The sequence below is a fragment of the Ictalurus furcatus genome, chromosome 1 (genome assembly GCF_023375685.1).
Source record: "Ictalurus furcatus strain D&B chromosome 1, Billie_1.0, whole genome shotgun sequence".
Taxonomy (NCBI): domain Eukaryota; kingdom Metazoa; phylum Chordata; class Actinopteri; order Siluriformes; family Ictaluridae; genus Ictalurus; species Ictalurus furcatus.
In genome coordinates this window covers 26,659,006-26,679,875 of record NC_071255.1, presented here as the reverse complement: position 1 = coordinate 26,679,875, position 20,870 = coordinate 26,659,006, and the positions used below count along the sequence as shown (strand labels likewise).

Here is a 20,870-nt window from a genome sequence, read left to right as displayed (position 1 = left end):
CAAACCTATTTAAGCATAACAGTGCCCCTGTACACAAAGGAAGGATAAGGCAGACATGGTTTGCGAAGGATAATGTGGAACATATTGTATAGTAGTTGCACAAATTCTTAGGTCTTACATATATTGTATTATTGTACAGATTATTAGTTATTGATCAATTTTTAATTAAATTAATACTAATAAAAATAATAAGGCGGCAACTGGAAAATAACTTACCATAAAATTTTTTTTAGATAATATACCAGATTGATCAACTCCATTGCTTTGGTAGCTGGTTAGATGGCTAGACCAAGCTGAATTTTTTTTTATCAGGGTAGTTTAACAAAGGTTAGAAAAGAAATTTACACTTAATCACCGGGCAGCCACAATAATTACAGACATAAACAGTAAAAGTTTAAACAATTAAGTACAAAAAAAAGTTGACAGAGAATCTGAAAGAATTCCTAATATTATCCAGGATCAGTTTGATCAAGTGCACATAATTTAGACTCAGAAATTAATTTATATAAATAAATATGTATATTATAAATGTCATTAGTAAATTAGTACATTAATCACTTTCAAAATGCCAGATCAGAAAATCTATGTAAGGCTGATTACCTGTATGGACACAGCTATCTGAACTTTAGGGTTATTAGGATGTTGCACCATGTAAAAGACAATTTAGTAGTCCCAAGCTCATAACTATAAATTAGTATAACAAATATAAGCAAATCCTCTTAATTTATTGTCATTTTTATTCTTTTTCGAAAATGTTATATTGATCTTTATTGTTATTCATTTTCAGTGTACATCCAGATGACACATTTGCAGATAGAAAACATAAAATTCATAAAACTGTTTATGATTTTAAAACAATCTATATGACTTAAAAAACAAAAACAAACAACCAAAAAAAAACCCACAACAAAACAAAACAGTAGAACTGACTTTAGGCTTCTACACAGTTTTAACCCACATTTCTCTCTCTCATACATACATACATACATACATACATACATACATACATACATACATACATACATACATACATACATACATACATACATACATACATACATACATACATACATACATACATACATACATACATACATACATACATACATACATACATACATACATACATACATATATATATATATATATATATAGTGTGTGTGTGTAAAATACCTCTTGTGATTGTTAAAAAAAAAAGCTATTAAAATAAACTTCAGTGTCCTATATAAAACATGATCAAGAAGATGATAAAATGATCCATTTAATTGGATTATTTTGTCTCTGAAATTCATACAAAGAGTCTGAGGTCTACTGTAGGTATAGGTATACATCATACCATCTCCTAAATTGCTGTGTATTTGGGTTTGATCCGTGGCTACTCAAAAATCAGTAATCAAATCTTCTACAGCTAGGGTCCTGATCTAAATCTTCTCAACATAGTTGCCAGGAAACATGCCTTCTCTTCCACGTAGACGACCATACCACCAACCTGAGGGGTCTGGACAGAGAAAATACAGTAGCACACACATGAACAAATGAATGCATATATGCTGTTACATGTGCAATGTCTGCAATCTTTGTCAGTGTGTACTGGTGTTTAATACCTTCATTTAAGATGTCTATAACGTCATTTGCATTGAAGCTGAGCTCATCAGTGTCCTGGGCATCATATGCATACAGAGCACGGCACTGTGGGGAGCGAGGTTTGGGCTTCGGTGCAGGCTTTGGCACCCCTGCTCCAGGGACAGGCTTGACCTCTTTTGACATTCGTCGGTGAAGACTATAGTGAATATGTGAACAGAATAAAGAAAATATACAGCATGTATGAGGTCAGAAAAATCTTTCTTTGCTTCTAGAAAATAGCATACAGTAAGTATTATGTGAGCTATATGAATGCTAAACAATAGGTTATTATCTTTGTATTCATGTTGTGTTCATCATTGCATTAATGTATAGTAAAGAACAGTGAATAAAACAGTGAATAATTCATTTCCTCTCACCCTGCCACTCCCTGGTCAGGGACTTTCATGAAGCCCATGTCACTGTTGTTCAGGGTCCGATTCTGGCTGGGCCGAGGACCATGGTGGCGCGGAAGGGTGGGCTGATCCACACTGGATTGCTGGCGCAGCAGAGATGCTCTGGAGTGCGTCTGACGGCTCCGGTTTGTCCCTCCTCGACCAGTGCCCACTGAGGGCTCTGAAATCACAGGATTTAACAACCCAATTTAATGTCATTACCGTATCTACTCATCATGTTACAGTTTCAAAGAGGAACATTTTAAAATGCACATATAGAGCAGACGTGGCAGTGCAAATATTAAATTACTTGGTAAGAGAAAACTGTATACAGTCCCCTCCAAACTATTGGAACAGCAAGGCCAGTTAATTTGTTTATGCTGTATACCAAGATGTGTATATCAGATATATAACATATCAGATGTGTTGATCTGTTTATGTTATGATGTTATCTATAATGCATATGATTACCTATTTCAGCGTTCCTATCATAGCAGGCCACCATCAAAGCTATGGCTATGACCTCTTTAGTGTTGAATGATAGACTCTTACCGTGCGAATATCTCCCTTTGTTCTGATTTCCCATGTATCTGCTTTTCCGGTTGTCGCGACGAGTGGGCCCTGAAGAGACAGAAAGCCTTGAGATTATACTCATGTACTCACCCTGCTTGAATAAATATAATCCTTAAATATAAATATAATTTAGTTTTTGGGGAAAATGTGAGCAGCAGCACTCACAAGTACATTACACACAGAAAGGATGAAAGACTTACTTGAGTTCTTGGGAAGGCCTGGTCCAATGCTCACAATCAGTGTCTTGTTACTGGGTTTGAGCACCACGTTATCTCCCTGGCCCACCTGAAACTGGATCTGCCGAGAGCCAGCAGATGCAAACGGCCCCCAGCTGCCTTTTTTCACTTTAAATTCAAGTCTGGGAAGGACATTAGATATCACAAATTCAGTTCTTACCTCTATTAAATTCCATTTTAACAACTACATTAAGTTGATCTAGATAAACTATTTGATTGCAGTGTTTTATTGACAATGGGAGATAAATGTGAATTATGTTTGAACACAGCAATAAACATTGCAGTCACATTTCTCATACACATCCTAAGTCTATAAAATCAAATAATATGAGACTGATATGAAAAGTGGCCTAGAGTTACAGGTTGTTGAACTTCAGTGGTAGCTTCTTCTTAGTCCTTTCTTCATAACGTTTGTAGAGAAGACTTAAAAACTCTGTTTTAAAGACAGACTCCAGCACACTGTCGTAGCGCTCCTCATGCACAATGAAGAAGTCATCCTGCAGAGTGCTGAAAGGAGAGAAGCAGACGAAACGAAGATTAGGGAAACTACAGACAGAGGACAAAACTTAGGTGATTTTTTTTCAAACCAGCACAATGATACTCTCTGTTTAAATCTGTATCAATATCAGGATCAACGCTGGCCTAAAATCCTGAATCAGATCGTCCATATTTTCTGAACAGGTCTATCAAAGTATCTGATGATGGTAATGTATTTTATGATGTGAACGCGAGTAATGTTGACCGTCATGGCACAGTCTGCAAAAATCTATTGGAACAGCAAGGCCAATTCATTACTTTGTGCTATACACCAAAGACATTTGGGTTTGAAATCAAAACAAGGATATGAGATGAGAGATTAGGATTTCAGCTTTTATTTCCTGGTATTCATGAACCTTTTGTATCAGAACACTCAATTTTTAGGTGAGCAATAGTATAGGAACAGATAAGCCTTGCAGTCTGTTTGTTCAGCACACCAGTGGTTTCAAATGTCTTCAGTCTTCATCAAAAACAAATGAATTGTCTTTGCCGTTCCAATAGTATCTGAGGGGATTGTATGACACAAACTGTTTCAAGTCACTCCACCATCATTGCTATGATGTTTCACATTACTTGGCATCAGAAGCTTGCAGGGAGGCAGTTTGGTTACTGTGAGGATGTCAGTATCGGATATTTTGGTATCTGCCTATACTCAATGTATTTATACGAATACTGTATTGTAAATGGAAAAAGGACATTAGTGCATCCCTACTATTATTTTATTATTACTGTTAATTTTACACAGTGTGAAGATATGATGCGTTTTTCATTTTGTAAAAATGATCTGACATACCTCAGAGAGATGGACTGAATTTTTTCCAGCTCAATCTGCCTTTTGAGGACCTCCTGAATCTGTCCCTTCTCTGGACCTTGCTTTACTTTCTCCCGACCAATCAAGTAGAGGAACTTGGAGGTCAAGATCAGGTCACGCTTGACAGTCTGCGAGTATTGAGTGAGAATACAGAAAAGATCCCATGATGCCTTGGGACTCTAGAACCAACAAGCATGTTACTTCTCTATCTCCAGTGTAAGAAATGTAACTATACCTTAAATCTGCGATCATATTTGATTACCACATCAGCAAATTCAATCCTCTCCCTGCGACCCACAAACTGCCGGATCTCAGGGCGACTGTCTGTGCCAATGTAGTCACCCACAAAGTTACGATTCAGGCTGTTCTTCCGCCGCTCCTTTTTATTTAACAGGATGTCAGATGCTGAAAATACAAGAGCCCCTTTTCAGAACGTGACTTTTAAGATCTTTTAGGATACAAGAAACGATCAAAGGTAGAGTGGTGTGGAGTGTAAATGTATGATGTTACCTTCCTCTCGCATCCGGACATATTTGCGAACAGCGATATGCTTACGCCATGCTTGCTGGATGACCCGAGCATATCCATTATACTTTCTCTCCCTCATCTCTTCCAGAAGGAACAGCTGCATGAGACAGTGGCTGACTGTGAGTGAGACACAGCTTTAGGACATCATTACTCTCATTATGACATTCTAGTCATGGCTTGTTTTCGTGAGACTTAAGCCAACGATAAAATAGAAAGGAACAACAACTGACCTAAACAGCATTCCAACTAAACATTATAAAAGGAGGGCTTAAGCAATCTCTTAACTGAACTAGTTTTGAGAATACCTCAAGATTCCCCAATTTCATTTCATGATACTGAAATACCGCTTAATAAGCTTTTAGAATTTTTTTTTTTTTTTTTAAATACAGTACTGTGCAAAAGTCTTGGGCACATGCAAAGAAATGCTATAAAGCAAAGATGCCTTCAAAAATAATGAAATTAAACATTTGTACATGAAAAAGTCCACAATTAAAAGCACTAAACAGTAATAAACTAAACAAAGTGTAACAACCCTTTGCTGTTTAAAAATGCAGCAGTCGTCTCAGGTACACTTTGTGCAATTTTATAAGGAAATTAGCTTGTAAGGTTTTCTGAGCATCCTGGAGAATCTGTCACAGTTCCTCTGGAGGCTCTGACTGTCCTGCCCGTTTCTGTTTTTGCAGATAAACCAGGACAAACTTCATTATGATTTTGGTCTAAAAAGTGGTGCATTATGTAATATGTTGTTTTCTTTACTGTCACACAAAAAACTTAACATTTAATTTTTTGTTGAAAAAGTAATGCTTGGAGAAAAAAAATTTCTTGACTCAATAATGCAGGTTATAGAATAAACATTTAACACAAAATTTCTGTTTAAAAAAATTAGGGTGCCTAATTTTTTGCACAGTACTGTAGAGGACTTTATGCTAACAGAAGTATATAAATAAAATAAAAATAATCCCAGCTGAATATGAAACACTGTTAAAATGGATATATTGAGGCATATTTAAAAAATAAACTCCAAATGCTCTCACTGATTCTGGGGCCTTAATGAAGATCTTGCTCTTGCCCAGTTGGTACTGGTCTGGCTCCATGTTGACTGACCTCAGAAGGTGCAGGACACCCTGTTTTTCATCTCCACGCCACTGTGGCCAAGTCTCCTTTGTCAGGATTGCGTATCTGTGTGTAACAGTCTTTGTTACTAGAAGTAACAAAGCCAGCCCCATAGTTAAGTGTTTCTAGGGTTTTTAGGGCGAATCTTGGTGAGGCTCACCTCTGTAAGAACTTCTTGAAGATGCGACGGAAGGCGTAGCCAGCTCTCCGTACACGGATGTTTTCCCGCAGACCCAGATACTCCACTTGGTGCTTCACCCGGCTCTCCTCCCAGTCCCGTGATTTCTTGGTCTCATTGGGTTTAATGCAACGAATGTAATGAGGAGTGCACTTCATCAGTGTCTGCACCAGGTTATTGGCCTGTTTCTACAGGGGCAAGAGCAACGGGCAGGGCGTTAGCTGGACTGTTAATCATCCGGGGCTTTGTGCAGATTCGTAATAGACTTCTAAATAACTGTTTCCTTGCATTTTGTTCTTGCATGTGAGGGCTATTTGCTTAGCAAGGAGTGGATGTTAGTGTTTCAGTTTCAACCCCTTTACTGGTTTTAAAAACACATATCCATTTCCCCCTCACAATAACTGACTGTGAGCTAGCGTTTGGCAGATAAGACACGAGTATTTCCACATATTTTCCTGTAAACCTTGTCTGATTGGTCTTAACACTGTTCATTGAAGATACAAAATTACAACACCGCCGTCTTCATTTACTGACATTCGGTTATGTAGTGACAAAAGTGAAGAATTAAATGGGGCTGAAGAAAAATCTTCGGGTCTACAGCCATGAATGCCCAGGCCAGGTTACACCTCTGGCAATGGATGTTTCAAAAGCACACATTTTTGTCTCTTTTGATTAGCGTCATACCTTGATCTTAGTGCCTGCAGTGGTGGGTCGACCCTTTTTCTCAGCCTCAAGATTTTCTGGGAAAAGGTCTCGGATAAAGGTACTATTTTCAAAAAGAAATTTTTGCAGTGATGATTAGTTATACTACTAAAAAGACTAAAAAAAAAAAAAAAAAAAAAAAAAAAAAAAAAAAAAAAAAAAAAAAAAAAAAAAAAAAAAAAAGATATGTATAAATTACTTTGGAGTCCAAAAAGGGCAAGTGTGCATATTATTCTCTCATATGTGGTATTTACCCAATATGAAAGAATATTAAGCACCACCAGGAACATATTAGTAGAAAAATGTATTCTCACAGATATGTTAAAGTTGCATTCTGCAATGTTTAAAAGTATTTCTAGACCTGTGATATTTATAGAATTGCAGATACACTTGGAACACCATTTAAACACTTTCCTAAACAACCTGTTAGAAAATGCTAAAAAAAACAGACCGTACAAAGCAGAAACTAAGAATGTTCCAGATGAAGCAAAAGCCATATTTACAATTCACTGCTTTGCATCAGCTCGATGATGTCATTGAAGAGGACATCTCTGTTCCTCTCACAAAAGCCGCTCACATTATATGATACCTACAACAAAAACAAGCAACATCACTTGTTTAAGTCGATTATGAGATGTTTCCACTGGGCTGGTATTTACAAATCAGTGCACTATTTAGTCCTGAGTGCTCAGCTAGTACTAAAACACTGGTAAGGCAGAAAACAAAGTAAGAATGAAGAAGAGTAGAGGAAAATATTGTGAATTTAAATGTGAAAAACAAATACAAATTTAACAAATCATATTTATCAAAAAGATTACATCATTCTTTACTAATAGGAACACAAAATTAAGGCATAACAATAGTAACACTATTAAAAGCTTTTTTATTTTTGTTGCCGAATGAAACATGGGCGAATGGACGGAGTGGTGGAGCCAAAAAAATAAAGTCATTGGTACATAATATTCTTATTCAGTACCATACAAGAATTTCTCAGACAGCAGAAAAGGACTGTATTAGTTTTACATTGTGCGTTCCTTTAAACAGTAAACCTTTATACAGTTATTAGCTTTTGTTCAGCTTTCTAACTATCCTTCTAAGGAGAAAAGTGGAGGTAGAAATAAGAATGTAAAAAATTTAAAATGATATAAAATGTTATTCTGGATTGTAGGTTACACAACCTGTATTGATTTCTGAAAATTAAGGACAATGCATTTACACCAGCGGAAGACAGTAAATCAAGTAGATAAACAATCCTTCTATGGGTGGTGTTCTCCATATATTTGGGAGAATATTAGAGCAAAGTCTGTAGTGCACAAAAACTCACTTCTGTTTCATTTTACATGAAGGTTTATTCAAAAAAGGTCTACACCTACAGCAAATGACCCTTTTATTTATTATCTGACCATAAAATATCCAAAGGGTCAGTTACTGGGACATGATAAATGTTGCATTAGGAGCTTCTTACCTTGCCTGCATAATGATGCACTATAAAGCCCTTGTTCCAGCTGTTGAAGTGCTCGTGAGTGCTGATCTGCATCTGCAGCTTCTGAATCAGAGTTTGGTCTGCACCCTCACCCTTGGCATGCATGGTAGCACACACATCATCCAAAATACTCATGATCCCCACAGGGTTCTGGAAATATCACAGGTTAATATTATCTCCTGATATGCGATTAAATACCAATTCTATGACAGTCAATCGGTTTCAAAATATAGTAATATAAACTCACCACTTTGGATTCTATTAAGTCACATACGATTTTGTTGTTGAAGTACTCGATTGGTGTCCATTTGATTCCTTCCTGTACATACTCTTCCTGTAAAGAGCAAAGTGAGAAACGCTAATAATCCCATCCTAAGGTCTTAACGTAAATCTTTTTAGGATATAAAAACTGTGCTGCTGACCTGCTCAGCTTTCAGAGTGAGCTCAATAAAAATCTGCTGAAGCTTCTCGTTCACAAAGTTTATGCAGAACTGCTCGAATCCATTTTGCTGTACGTGACCCAAATAAGACCAACACAGAAATAAGCTGGTTTAACTGCATTTTCATTGTTCCATTAAAACACTTTCCTCTGTACTAAGTGATCATATCTTCTTACCTGGAAGATTTCAAAGCCATAAATGTCCAAAACTCCAATGTTGAATTCCTCGTGATCTTTTTGCATGGCTTTGTTTATTGACTTTGGACAGAACAGAAATGAACAATAAATTATGCAGAAATGTTTTATACGAACACTTAACATACAACTCCTTTATATTTAGTAAATAATTCATGGAGGTTGTATTATGTAAAATATATAAAATTACAAAACATAAATGGTATAACAACTGTTAGAATTTTAATCTTAACCAATACTTTTGGAAGAAGCATTTATTTGTCATGTATACATCACAGCACAGTGAAATTCTTTTTTTCGCATATCCAAGCTTGCTAGGAAGTTAGGGTCAGAGCGCAGGGTCAGCCATGATACAGAGCCCCTGGAGCAGAGAGGGTTAAGGACCCTGGTCAAGGGCCCAACAGTGGCAGCTTGGCAGTGCTGGGGCTTGAACCCCTGACCTTCTGGTCATTAACCCAGAGCCTTAACTATTGAGCCACCACTGCTACTGATTTGATTTCTGAATTGTGATGAATCCAAAATGTGTAAACTAAAAAATGTTTATTTTATATTATGGAGACTTACATCAACGAGGTAGTCAAAAAGTCGGGAGTAGAGCGCTTTTGACAAAGCGTCACGTGAAAAGCTGGCCTGCTCTGTGTTCAGAGTGACAGAAATGCTCTCAGTCTTGCCCCCCCATTTACTGTCCATGATCCGACTTGTCAGTTTCTTCTTCAAGCCATCCTGAGCTATTCCCAAAAGATACGCTGGGAAAGCAAGAACTGCACAGGAGTGATGGAAGATGGAAGGAAAAAAGCAAAACATGAGGATGTGATACATCCTTAAAATGACAGCACAGCATACAAGAGGAGGCAGTCCTATTAAACAAGGAAATAAGGTTTAGTCTATAGACTCACACGTAATGCATGATGTGAGATGATTTACACTCGGTAAAGCTAAGAATAAATGGAGTCTGTTGAAATTCCCTGTATGCATAGGTTTTTTGCACAATAGAAAAAGAACAAATCAAGTTTTAGATCAGTTGTTGCTCTCATGCAACAGCCTTTCCTACACATAGTATTTGTATGTTGTTCTGGAATCTGGAAAAACCCATCAGATAACTTCTGGCAAATGAGTTTCACACTTTTAACAACTTACCTTAAAAGACCAAAAAAAAATGGGGGGGGGGGGGGGTAATGAAATTAGACAGTTTTCATAGTTATATTTATAATTTTTCTATTATATTTAATACAAATTAGCGCACATAAAGTCTGAATGAAATGGTGCTGTCTTTCATTAACGCCAGAATTGAATGCTATTTTCTCCCTTTTGGCAGGAACGATACTTTAAAATGTTATAACTTATTATGCAAAAGTGAAACACACTTAAGTTCAGGAAATCACGTCATTTTTAACAACTTTATATAACAGAAAATGTCAGAATCTCATTATGTGAAGAAATTTCCGAGGCTCCACACATCTACACCCATCAACAGTTCATTGTATAAACAAAGCCAGAGCTACACAGTGTTTCAAACACACAATTCAAGTTTCCTCTAGCAAGTCAAATATTCAATATTTCTGTGGGGCGATTTACTGACTTCTGCCTTCACCAACGTGTCATATCTGTATTTGGTTCTTGTGTATTTGGCATCTTGTGTATGGACTGTATCTTCATAAGATTTTATTAGGATAAGGGTTAGGTAATAACAGTTTTAGTTAAAGGTGTGTCCAATTCTGCCCCCTCAAATGCATTAATATGCACATCTGCATCAGATGTTTCTTGTTTTCAGCTATTTTACATGGCATTTTTAATTTTCTTAAAAGGCACCAACTTCAGCAGTCATAGAACAAGTACTTATTGACAATGTATCAGGAAGGATTTTGCCTGTCAAATATCACTTGAAGAGATGGATGTATTTGTAATTTTATAACGTGTAGAACACTAAAGTGCATCTCAGACCTCCTGAAGTAGCTTATGAAACAAAGCCACAGCTACACAGTGTTTTAAACACATGAAAAGAAAATATGAGACAATAGAATAACCTATACAATATTCTGGATTATTAAAGTTGATTTTATATATATTACACAGTGAGGGGAAAAAAGTATTTGATCCCCTGCTGATTTTGTATGTTTGCCCACTGACAAAGAAATGATCGGTCTATAATTTTAATGGTAGATTTATTTGAACAGTGAGAGACAGAATAACAACAAGAAAATCCAGAAAAACACATGTCAAAAATGTTATAAATTGATTTGCATTTTAATGAGGGAAATAAGTATTTGACCCCCTCTCAATCAGAAAGATTTCTGGCTCCCAGGTGTCTTTTATACAGGTAACGAGCTGAGATTAGGAGCACACTCTTAAAGGGAGTGCTCCTAATCTCAGCTCGTTACCTGTATAAAAGACACCTGTCCACAGAAGCAATCAATCAATCAGATTCCAAACTCTCCACCATGGCCAAGACCAAAGAGCTCTCCAAGGATGTCAGGGACAAGATTGTAGACCTACACAAATCTGGAATGGGCTACAAGACCATTGCCAAGCAGCTTGGTGAGAAGGTGACAACAGTTGGTGCGATTATTCGCAAATGGAAGAAACACAAAAGAACTGTCAATCTCCCTCGGCCTGGGGCTCCATGCAAGATCTCACCTCGTGGAGTTGCAATGATCATGAGAACAGTGAGGAATCAGCCCAGAACTACACGGGAGGATCTTGTCAATGATCTCAAGGCAGCTGGGACTATAGTCACCAAGAAAACATTTGGTAACACACTACGCCGTGAAGGACTGAAATCCTGCAGCGCCTGCAAGGTCCCCCTGCTCAAGAAAGCACATATACATGCCCGTCTGAAGTTTGCCAATGAACATCTGAATGATTCAGAGGACAACTGGGTGAAAGTGTTGTGGTCAGATGAGACCAAAATGGAGCTCTTTGGCCTCAACTCAACTCGCCGTGTTTGGAGGAGGAGGAATGCTGCCTATGACCCCAAGAACACCATCCCCACCGTCAAACATGGAGGTGGAAACATTATGCTTTGGGGGTGTTTTTCTGCTAAGGGGACAGGACAACTTCACCGCATCAAAGGGACGATGGATGGGGCCATGTACCGTCAAATCTTGGGTGAGAACCTCCTTCCCTCAGCCAGGGCATTGAAAATGGGTCGTGGATGGGTATTCCAGCATGACAATGACCCAAAACACACGGCCAAGGCAACAAAGGAGTGGCTCAAGAAGAAGCACATTAAGGTCCTGGGAGTGGCCTAGCCAGTCTCCAGACCTTAATCCCACAGAAAATCTGTGGAGGGAGCTGAAGGTTCAAGTTGCCAAACGTCAGCCTCGAAACCTTAATGACTTGGAGAAGATCTGCAAAGAGGAGTGGGACAAAATCCCTCCTGAGATGTGTGCAAACCTGGTGGCCAACTACAAGAAACGTCTGACCTCTGTGATTACCAACAAGGGTTTTGCCACCAAGTACTAAGTCATGTTTTGCAGAGGGGTCAAATACATATTTCCCTCATTAAAATGCAAATCAACTTATCAAATTTATCAATTTATTAAAATGCAAATCAACACTTTTGACATGCGTTTTTCTGGATTTTTTTTGTTGTTATTCTGTCTCTCACTGTTCAAATAAATCTACCATTAAAATTATAGACTGATCATTTCTTTGTCAGTGGGCAAACGTACAAAATCAGCAGGGGATCAAATACTTTTTTCCCCCTCACTGATACACACACACACACATATTATATATATATATATATATATATATACACACACACACACACACACACACACACACACACACATATATATATATATAATGATACAATATTAAAAATATCCTACACAAGGTTGCGGGAGCCTATCCCAGGGAAGTCAGGGCACAAAGCAGGGGACACCCTGAACAAGATGCCAATCCATCACAGGGCACAATCACACACACATTCACAGACTATGGAGAAGTTAGAGATACCAATCAGCCTACAACACATGTCTTTGGACTGGGGGAGGGAACTGGAGTACCCGGAGGAAATCCCTGAATCCCAGGATTTGAACCATCAGTCCCTATTGAAAATATATTTCACAATATACAGATTATTTCCATTTTTCATACATGGAAGAATTTTCATACTGGTTGGCGCTCAATCTCTCGCTCTGAAAGCACAAACAGACACACACAAGAAAACACGGGCTAACAGCTGACGCTCAACCACGCCCCCACCACCATAATCTCATATACTATTCATAGTCTAAAATGTTACAGTGTAACATAAATACTGATATGAAATGACCTGACTTTTTTTCCCCAGTTTGTCCTGTAAACATTGTCATTCTGGGACACACTGGCAGGCAACAAAATTTCTTAGCGGAAACCCTTCCCTGTGATACTTACAATCTTCACTCTCCACCACAGCATAGTTGCCCTCCTCTCTGAAAGTGATGTTGCCCAGATGAAGAATCCCTGCCACAATCTGCAGCACAGCATCTTGTTCATCCAGAGACAGACCTATAACAGACATGGCCTCCTAAAAATGGCACGCATTACTAATATTAGTGTGGTCTGAACATTAGATCTGCAGAATCAATAATAATTAACTAGTAAAAATATTCCCCAAAGGCTTCAAACACACCATGGTGTCGGAGAACTCCTTCTTGTCATTGATGTCCTCCACAGTGTAGGTACCAGACTGGTTCATATAGAAGTAGTAATCAGGAGCAGTAATGCCCAAATTTTCCCTCTGCTCTTTGGTAGCCCCTGCCAAAAGCTGTAGAATCCAGTGACACAATAGGAAATTAACTGATAAAGGTTCTATTTACATCCTTTAATCCAGTGGTTCTCTAAGTGGGGTCCAGGGACCCCCAGGCATCCGTGAAGAATAGACAGAGGGCCTGTGATTTTTACATTTAGTTACAGAGTTCTCTTTTTATTTCAGGGATAAAAAAAAAACATATGGCTGCAATAAATAACTATAATATTATTGTACACATTAAAATAATGAGCTAAATACTTAAATATTTGGATTATCTTTGGAGGGGGTCGAAGAATCTTCTCTTACAGTTAATGGGGTCCCTGTCTGAGAAAAAGGTTTGAGAACCCCTGCCTTAAGCATATCAAAATTTTATATTAAGTTGCCTTCAAATTATTATGTACATAAATATCTGATGCGGTCATCCTTTTATACAATTTTCTAACATGACCTTTCATATCGATACTACATTACTGTGCACTACACAAACCGTTTTTATTTGGAAATGTGCTGAAGAGTTCAAATCTTTACCTGGTAGTAAATATGGAAATTTCTTTCCGCATGGTTTTGAGACACCACCCTGGACTTCTCCAACAGGAAGTTCGAGATTTTTCCTCCATCAGGCTCTCCCCCTCGGCTAAATTGGATCTCAAAGTATTTTCCCTGAGGGAACACGTAGTGGATTAAACTAATGTCAAAGAAATAGCCTGAAGTCTGAAAATGAATATGCACACTCACTGGTACAGTACATCATCATACAGCCCTGTACTCACACAACCCCAAATAACACGCTCTTGACAATTCACAAACTTAAAAAGCAGGAAAAGAAAAAAGAAAAAAACAACCACGAACAAGTCTTGACTTGGTGAGAGATAGTGTGCTGTTAACACTAGCCTAAAGGTTTCTGAACTGGAATGCATACCAAAGCCCTATGATAGTGCTGCAAATGCAATGTGTCTGGAAGTAAAGGTGGAGGCTTCCTAAATAAATCTACCTACTGAATCATACCAAGTATACAATCTGGTAATGAGAGATTATAGAGGTTGGAATTATGTAGTAGCTTGACTCACAAAGCGACTGGAGTTGTTATTGCGCACTGTCTTGGCATTCCCAAAAGCTTCCAGTAGAGGGTTAGACTGAAGGATGATATCTTTCACATGCTGAACACAGAGAGAGAGAGAGAGAGAGAGAGAGAGAGAGAGAGAGAGAGAGAGGGGATATAGGACACATTATTTCACAATATCATGACAATGCAAGCTCAAGGTAATAATATATATAAAAATCACTGAGCAACTAAAAGAGTACAATTAACTCAATTCTGTGATCAGAAAAAATGGCTACACATTGAACCATTCTATCTAGTAATTATTGTATTCAGATTTTTTAAATGCTTTCCAGCTCACTGTGTACGTGGGTATTTGTTGACTATGAATGATTCCTTACTTGAACTTTAGGTCCACCTCCTGACACTTTGGAGACGTAGCTCATGATGTACTTGGCTGCGACTGTCTTTCCTGCTCCACTCTCTCCACTACAACCGTTATATATACACATACAGTACATAACATATGATAATCCAATAATTCAGACAGAAGTACATTAGAAAAGTTCTTCTCTACTCCAAACAACTGATCCAGGTTATAAGATAATCATTAAACCCATCAAAAGCGGGGAAGGTTAAGAACCCCTGGAGTAAAAATGACCCTGACCTGATGATGACACACTGGTTCTCCCCATCAATCATCATGTTGCGATACATGTTATCAGCCAAAGCGTAAATATGTGGCGGATTCTCATACTGTGCCTAGGATGGAAACATCCAAACGGACATCAGATTTAAAAGCATTATTGAATTAATATTAATATCAAATAGATATAGATCACTAAATACCAACTTTGGTGATGTATCTAATTTAGGAACAGTAACACAAAAAACTTGAAGGTGTCACTGAAATGCACACTGTATTATACATACTTATACGTTCTTAGAAGGAAAATGTTTGGAACTACACACAGAGAGAACTGTTAATGCATCTCTCCAGCCACATTCATAGCTCAGATTTAGTCCCACACACATTCATATTTTAACTTCACTAAGCACAGTATGGCAAGTGCTGACACGCAACCCCACCACTCTGCCTTTCCAACTCAGTCCTGCCCTGTATTCTCCTGTTATTTTCACTGAGCGGCATCCTGGCACTTCATCCTCCTCATTCCTTAACCTTCTGATGCTGAAAGTACAGGTCCACATACAACAACACTAATCTTTGTAAATCATTTGCAACGAAAAAAGAAAAGCGAATTCTACTCACAGCTCCCTGATACAGCTCCACTTCACGGTCCGTAAAATATGGCAACTGCTTAAAAGGATTTACAGAGATCAGCACAGGGCCAATGTATGTCTGGAGACTAGGGATCAAGGACATTGTACCTGATAAATTATAATTATTAAAATATAATCATTTAGTTATTATTGAGGTTTTAGGTTTTGTATCACCAGGCCTATTTGTTCATTGATTAATTTGTTCATTCATCTCCACTCATTAGCCACTCTATCATAGGTGATTTATCAACACGAGGTGAGAATACACACTAGATTGGACGTACATCATAGGGCACCACCCCACACCCACACCAACACACACACACCAACGAGCAATTTTTTTGCATAGCCATAACAGCTACTGAAATCATGCCATGAAGCTCTACACATGGAGAAAAAAAACCCTGTGCATCTAGCCACAAGGATACAAAGATGAAGTCATCCATGTATCTTTTCTTGAGGTTTTCTGTGATGGCCTCTTCGCTGATTTTGGCAAGGAGGACCATGTCGTCCACTCCGCTGACCTTCACATTTTGGGTTTGCCAGTGATATCGCTCCTTACTCCCCTGGAAAAAAAAAGATGATTCACTGTCATAAATACAATCCCAATTCCAAAAAAGTTGGGATGCTGGGTAAAATGTAAATAAAATCAGAATGCAATGATTTGCAAATCTAATAAACCCATATGTTACTCACAAAAGAACATAGAAAACATATCAAATGTTTAAACTGAGTAAATGTACCATTTTAAGAAAAAAAAAAAAAAAAGGTAATTTTGAATTTGATGGCTGCAACACGTCTCAAAAAGTTGGGACGAGGCAACAAAAGGCTGGAAAAGTAAGTGTTACTAAAAAGAAACAACCTATTGTTGCCCCCGTCCCAACGTTTTTGAGACGTGTTTACTCATTTGATATGTTTTATATGTTCTATTGTGAATAACATATGGGTTCATGAGATTTGCAAATCAATACATTCTGTTTTTATTTATATTTTACACTGCTTCCCAACTTTTTTGGAATCGGGGTTGTAAATGTTAACACTTCAAATATACTCACTGATACACTGATGTCTATTTTGCAAAAGGCCTTAGCCAAAACATTTGCTATTGACAGCACTGGCTTGAATGGACTAGTGGTTGAGCTGGTAAATAAGTGTATGAGTATACTCATTAATGAACGTAACTTTGAGTGGGGGCATAAAATGTCTGGAAACACGAGTACCACTGAGTACTGAGTACTGCTGAGTACCACACAAATGAACTCAGACCAAGACATTTAATACATATAACGCATCCTTGATTTAGATTTTGATTCTGTTTTTGTGCTGTTGAACAGAATTGTGAGATATTGTTGGAAAGCATTACACACTTGTTTACATCAACCCAAATTATCCACAGTTGACAAACACACCTCATTGAAATGTACAGCAGGACTAGGGATAACAACCAGTTTCTGAGCAGCTAACCACAGCCAACTTTACAGACAGCATGTTGAAGGAGGCTGTAACAATAATTACAATAAAACACTGTGTTGACCCTCAATTTTAAGATAATAGTACTGGCTGGACCCCAAACACCTGAATGGGTTGTCTCCTATATAAAAGGCCTGAGGATGTTTATATTTTGTGTTATGCGAGAAGTGTGGAAGTTCTGTATCTCTGAAAATACGGTGTAGGGCAGTGGTGTCAGTTAGGTGCTTTCTGTGTGTGATGGACAGATTAAGCTAAACTTCAGTGTGAAACAAATCTGTACGCAGATATTAGTAACAGCCTAAAATGAGACTGTATTGAGTCTAAATTGCAGATCGAATAAGTCATATATTCCTTTCATGAGTCCAACAATGATGGATGAATAGTATTCCATTTATGTTATTATTTACATAAAGGTGGGGCAGCCACACAACCAAAGTTGCATTCCATTTCCTTTATCCACCTAAACGTGACCTTTAAAACACATCTATCTGTCTATTAGATCCTGAATTCTGCAGCGAAGAACATCTCATACTGAGTACTGGGTGAAATCCTTGGTAAAACAGTTTAATTCAAATTCATTGTGTTAATATGGTTGCTTTATTTATTACATTACATTATTTTATGGTTGCTTTACTTATTACTTTACATTATTAAAATGTCAGAATCTGATGTAACAACTTTGTGGAGGTGGCAAGCAAGACTGCTGATGTTGACCAAACTCCACCAAAACACAGTTACTCATCATGTCAACTCAACGGCAACATCTCTACTCAGCCATCCAAACTATCATCCAAAACTCAACTTCGAATTACAGCTTCACATATCCATTCTTACAGTGGCTAAATGGTTTTTGTTTAGTATATTATGTTATATTATGTTATGTTTCACCTGACCCTAAAGTGAATTTCCCTTTGAGGGACCATAAAAAACTTGACTGGAGGACAAACCAATAAAAATGTGGGGGGGGGGGGGGGTGGACAATAAGTGACATTCTGCCTGATTCATCCTCTACTCATACTCTGTAGATGCCCTCATGTGGATACAGTTTCATCAGTGGGTAATCTCTCCGGGAAGAACTGCTCTTGTAATCATGAACACTATAACACTTATTCTGTCCATCTTTTCAACATGGTTAGAACTCTTTGATGTTAAAATATATTATTACAGAAGAGTAATGATCTATAATCTCACAATGCAGTGTAACCTAGAAGAGGATGGGTTCTCTTTTTAGTAAGGTTTCTTCCTCATGTTGTCTCAGAGTTTTTCCCCTTACTACTGTCACCTCTGTCTTGCTTATTAGGAACCTACACTCTCAGAAAAAAGTAGTATTAAATTGTACTTTTAATTGTTGCTAGGGTAGTAACCATGAGTGTACATCTTTTGTACCATTAGTCTGTATCTTTTCCTTGTGAAATGTGCATGGAGTTTACCTTCAAAGCTTTATTCTGAAAACTTATTACCATCCATGTAGGAACCTTTAAACATTTTAAAAAGGTACACCGTATCCACATTTTCTAGGCGAAACACATTCAATATTAAAGGTACAAAAGATTTACACTTGAGAGAAGCACTGCAGCAAAAAGGAAAGATACAGTTTAGTATGATCTTTTCTGAGTGTACAGTACATCTGAATTTCTGTAAAGCTGGTTTATGATAATATCTACGATTAAATCTGTTGCACTTCCAGCTAGGCCTTTAAACTGACTTTAAGCAAAACATCTTGTAGCAATGCCGCAGGCTTTCTACTGTAGAACAGCCCTGTAGTTTAACCAAACAGCTGCTAGATAAAGGAAGAAAAGACTTAGGATGGATTTGCAGTCAGATTTAAAGCAGTATGAAAAGGTAAAATCATGAGAAGGATTCAAATTTTGTATGTAAAATTCAAACCAACATGTCCGGGTGTAGAAAATTAAAATCAAGTAAAACATTTAACCCTTAACTGCATGGTGTTGCCATATTGCAACAATTAATTTATCTCCAATTTTTTGACAGGCACCAACACAGAACTACTATGCCCCTATGTAATTGGGAAAAAAGGGGGATTTAACGTTGACATAAAAAGTGCCATCTCATGCATTTGGCTATTATGCTATACTATTTGACAGTATATACTATATGATTATACTTTCCACCATTAAACATTGTTGCCACTATGGCAACAATTTACCAACTTACTCCTCTTAAAAAAAACACCTTTTTAAAATATATTTTTTTACTTGAAATAATTCAAGTAATAAAAATCCATTTTAAAAAAATGTTTTTAATGTAAAAGTAATAATTCATGCAGTAGAGGGTTACAGTAATCAAAGGGAAAAGCTACACCATACTAAGTTACTTTATCTATTTGTTTAATTCTTGCTAATTCCCTGATGATTTGTTAAGACCATTTAAGCTTAATATTGTGCCATTTTGGGCTTGTCCCCTTGTTTGTTTTTGTAGTGTAAACACATACACAAGAAAAGAAGCTATTTATGACTAAAATGAACAATTCCTTAGACAGCTAGGCTATCCAGGCAAAATGTTAAAGAAAACCTAGCAGTAAAGCCGCGCCCAACATGCGCCGATTCTTAGATACACACGGACACCTGGCCAGGTAACTCAATTGTTTTGTTTTTTCTCCTCTAAGACTATGATTGAAACAGATTGAATACGTTTGGGCACACAGTGTAGGCTAATCAGCACAGTGTAGGCTTTTCTCACAAACTAATACAATATACCTCAACAACTTTCGTGTCACTAAGAAATTTCAACCACAAATCAATCATAAATATTGAATTCCCCATAATCAGCTGTTATAAAGTGTTACACACGGAGTACTTTCAACCACAAGCGGAACATTTGCATACAACAGACAAACGACTTACCATGCTGAAATAAAAACACTTCCTGTTCCAGCACTCTTGCCCAAGACTCCTTACTTCTATGTAAAAATGAAGGCGGGTGGTTAAGGAGCCAGGAGGTTTCAGGTGAAACTCGGGTTTCTGCTACAGACAGAAATGCAAATCCATCCCATGTAATGTATTATTTTTCAATCTGCAGGACAAGTTAATTATAAAACGCATCAGTTGTGTGTGTCCAGTGATTTAAATGCATTAGTAACTATCCTGACGAAGAAAGGGGAGGGAGAGAGGGAGAAGAAAGAAAAAAAAACCAGACACGGATAGTTAACTGAGACAAGTGCCGACAGGTAAAGAAACCACTGCATTGTGGGTAGAAGTGCTGGAGTATCGAAGGGAATGTAAAATGGCGCCCCCAAGTGGAGCACTGAGACACTGCGGGACGTTTAGTTGCCCAAACGAGACAAGATTGAACATTTGATCAGGTTCAACAGTATAAATAGTGGCACATCTGGGAGAGGAGCACTCAACGGGTGGCACGCTTTAACCTATAATATATATATGAATGTATGTATAGTACAAGATTGCCAAATATGTTCCTTGGTGCAAGATAAATCACAACACACTGTATAAACTTCATGCTGGTAGATCTACAGTTCCTTACACTTATAGGACTTGGCCGCAAATTAAACCTG

General features: G+C 37.7%; 1 protein-coding gene across 1 annotated transcript; it reads right to left on the bottom strand.

The window, feature by feature from the left end:
* Positions 1-1,140: 1,140 nt before the first annotated feature.
* Positions 1,141-20,671, bottom strand: myo1eb (myosin IEb). The gene is made up of 27 exons (XM_053634655.1): positions 20,203-20,671; positions 16,297-16,434; positions 15,858-15,947; positions 15,255-15,349; positions 14,989-15,076; positions 14,616-14,705; positions 14,077-14,208; positions 13,429-13,563; positions 13,191-13,323; positions 9,375-9,571; positions 8,793-8,873; positions 8,599-8,685; positions 8,424-8,510; positions 8,159-8,326; positions 7,197-7,282; positions 6,676-6,757; positions 5,974-6,179; positions 5,735-5,879; positions 4,683-4,797; positions 4,408-4,577; positions 4,155-4,300; positions 3,185-3,331; positions 2,789-2,946; positions 2,568-2,636; positions 2,001-2,196; positions 1,605-1,780; positions 1,141-1,498 (listed from the first exon to the last, which is right to left on the bottom strand). Exons 1-27 carry the CDS (start codon positions 20,203-20,205, stop codon positions 1,422-1,424), a joined length of 3,297 nt encoding a protein of 1,098 aa, XP_053490630.1. The 5' UTR covers positions 20,206-20,671; the 3' UTR covers positions 1,141-1,421.
* Positions 20,672-20,870: the final 199 nt, after the last annotated feature.